General features: G+C 52.9%; 1 protein-coding gene across 1 annotated transcript in view; it reads left to right on the top strand.

Annotated features, from left to right (window-relative positions):
- Positions 1-1,684, top strand: part of LOC104274170 (transcription factor CP2) — a gene marked incomplete at its 5' end in the record, with an annotated part of 8,450 nt that overhangs the window by 3,935 nt on the left and 2,831 nt on the right. Inside the window, one exon of the mRNA XM_009869713.1 lies at positions 783-873. Coding sequence (XP_009868015.1) covers positions 783-873 — 91 coding nt within the window. The remainder of the gene's footprint in view (positions 1-782; positions 874-1,684) is intronic.

Here is a 1,684-nt window from a genome sequence, read left to right as displayed (position 1 = left end):
CAAGAGCCTTCAGCCCTTGGCACAGGCTGCCCAGGGAGAGGGTGCAGTGCCCATCCCTGGGGGTGTTTCAAGGTCGTTGAGATGTGGGGTTGGGGGAGATGGTTTGGGGGGAGCTTTGCAGAGTAGGGCTCGTGGTTGAACTCGATCATCCCGAGGGGCTTTTCCAACCCAAGTGATTCGATGATTCGTGGAGGTCCCCGCTGTGTCTGCCCCTCCTCTGGGCCAAGTGGCTCTGCCTCCTCTTGCTCCCAAGGCCATTGTCACGATACTGTTGAAAATATAAATGTTTCTCAGGGTTTTTTTTTTTGGTAATGCAGTAAAATGTGTCTCCCTGAAAGCTCTGTCCTTCGTTTCTTACCTTGCTCTCAATTGGCAAACTAGTGGGGACCGTGGTAGTTTCTTTTCACAGAGCTCTCAGCACCCTCTGGTCTGAGAAATGCTGCTCGAGGGGAAATCGCTGTGTGTTTAAAAACATCTGCTTTTCTCTACTTCCCTGGTGATACAGCCCCTTGTCCAGGGTCACGGTGCTGGATAGCCAGCCATAAATGATAAGGTTGTGCTGAAACAGGCTCTTGCAAAACCAGTCTGGGCAAAAATAAAATACATCTTGCAAGTGTCCTTCTGGGGGAGGTTGCTGGCAGAAGCAATTTGGGAACGAGGTGAGCTCTGCAAGCACGAGGAGCTGGCCCAGCTGCGGTGCCCAGGGCTCCCCTGTCCCCGACTCTTTGGGCTGGTTTGTGTGACTTGGACTCCTTTTGAGATTTTACTTTTTGAAACTGTAGGTGCGGACTTGCTGAAGCTGACCAGGGAGGACGTCATCCAGATCTGCGGCCCCGCCGATGGCATCAGGCTCTTCAACGCGTTAAAAGGACGGTACGTCGCTTGCCTAAAAGCGGGTGGTGGGCGGTGGGTAAATTGTATTTGGTTCAGCCTCTTCGCTTGGCTCTTGCCAAGAGAGAACCGATTTCATTAACCTTCCTGAACCTCTTTTGGGCAAATTTGCTAACTTAGCCAGCAGGGTCACCACTCCAGAAACAATTTGGGGAAGAAAATCCATATGAGAGAGAAGCGTTAGAAATGAGCTTACTCTCTGCGTGTCAGAGAACCAAATGGGAAAGTCCTGCTGACACGGCACTGGTTTCTTCATCCTCTGAAGCGCCTCTCGATGGGATTACCTTCCCCAAAAAGGAATATTTCTTTGCGCCCTTCCCTGAAGAAGCTGGGAGGGTGTTTACTCAACCTCCTGTCTGAGCTGGAGCGTTTGGGAAGACGGGGAGGCACAGGGTGGGCTGGGCTGGGCTGGGGAGGCATCACCGTGGGTGGGAAGAATTCCAAGGGGGTTAATGTACCCCCACCGATGGCTCGGGAGGTAACGGGAAATGTGTGGTGGTGCTGCTCTGTGGGCAAGGGTGAAGGACAGGAAGACTCTGCCGGCCACCTCCTGCCCTGCAAAAGCAGGCTCTGAACGAGGAGGAGGAGAATGTTGGGTCTGAACAGTCCAGTTTAACCGCTCGGTAGCCAGCCAGCACCACGTCCCCGCGCTGGCTTCGTCCCCTTCTCTCAAAACTCTTGGCTGCACAAGCAAAGTGGGAGGCAACCGCGATGGTTTTGCTCAAGAGATGAGTTTCATAGAGTAACAAAATGGTTGAGGTTGGAAGGGACCTTGAAGATCATCTCTTTCCAG

This window comes from Apaloderma vittatum, unplaced genomic scaffold, assembly GCF_000703405.1.
Source record: "Apaloderma vittatum isolate BGI_N311 unplaced genomic scaffold, ASM70340v1 scaffold25605, whole genome shotgun sequence".
NCBI lineage: Eukaryota > Metazoa > Chordata > Aves > Trogoniformes > Trogonidae > Apaloderma > Apaloderma vittatum.
The sequence above is the reverse complement of the archived record's forward strand: the minus strand, read 5'-3'. Positions and strand labels throughout refer to the sequence as shown.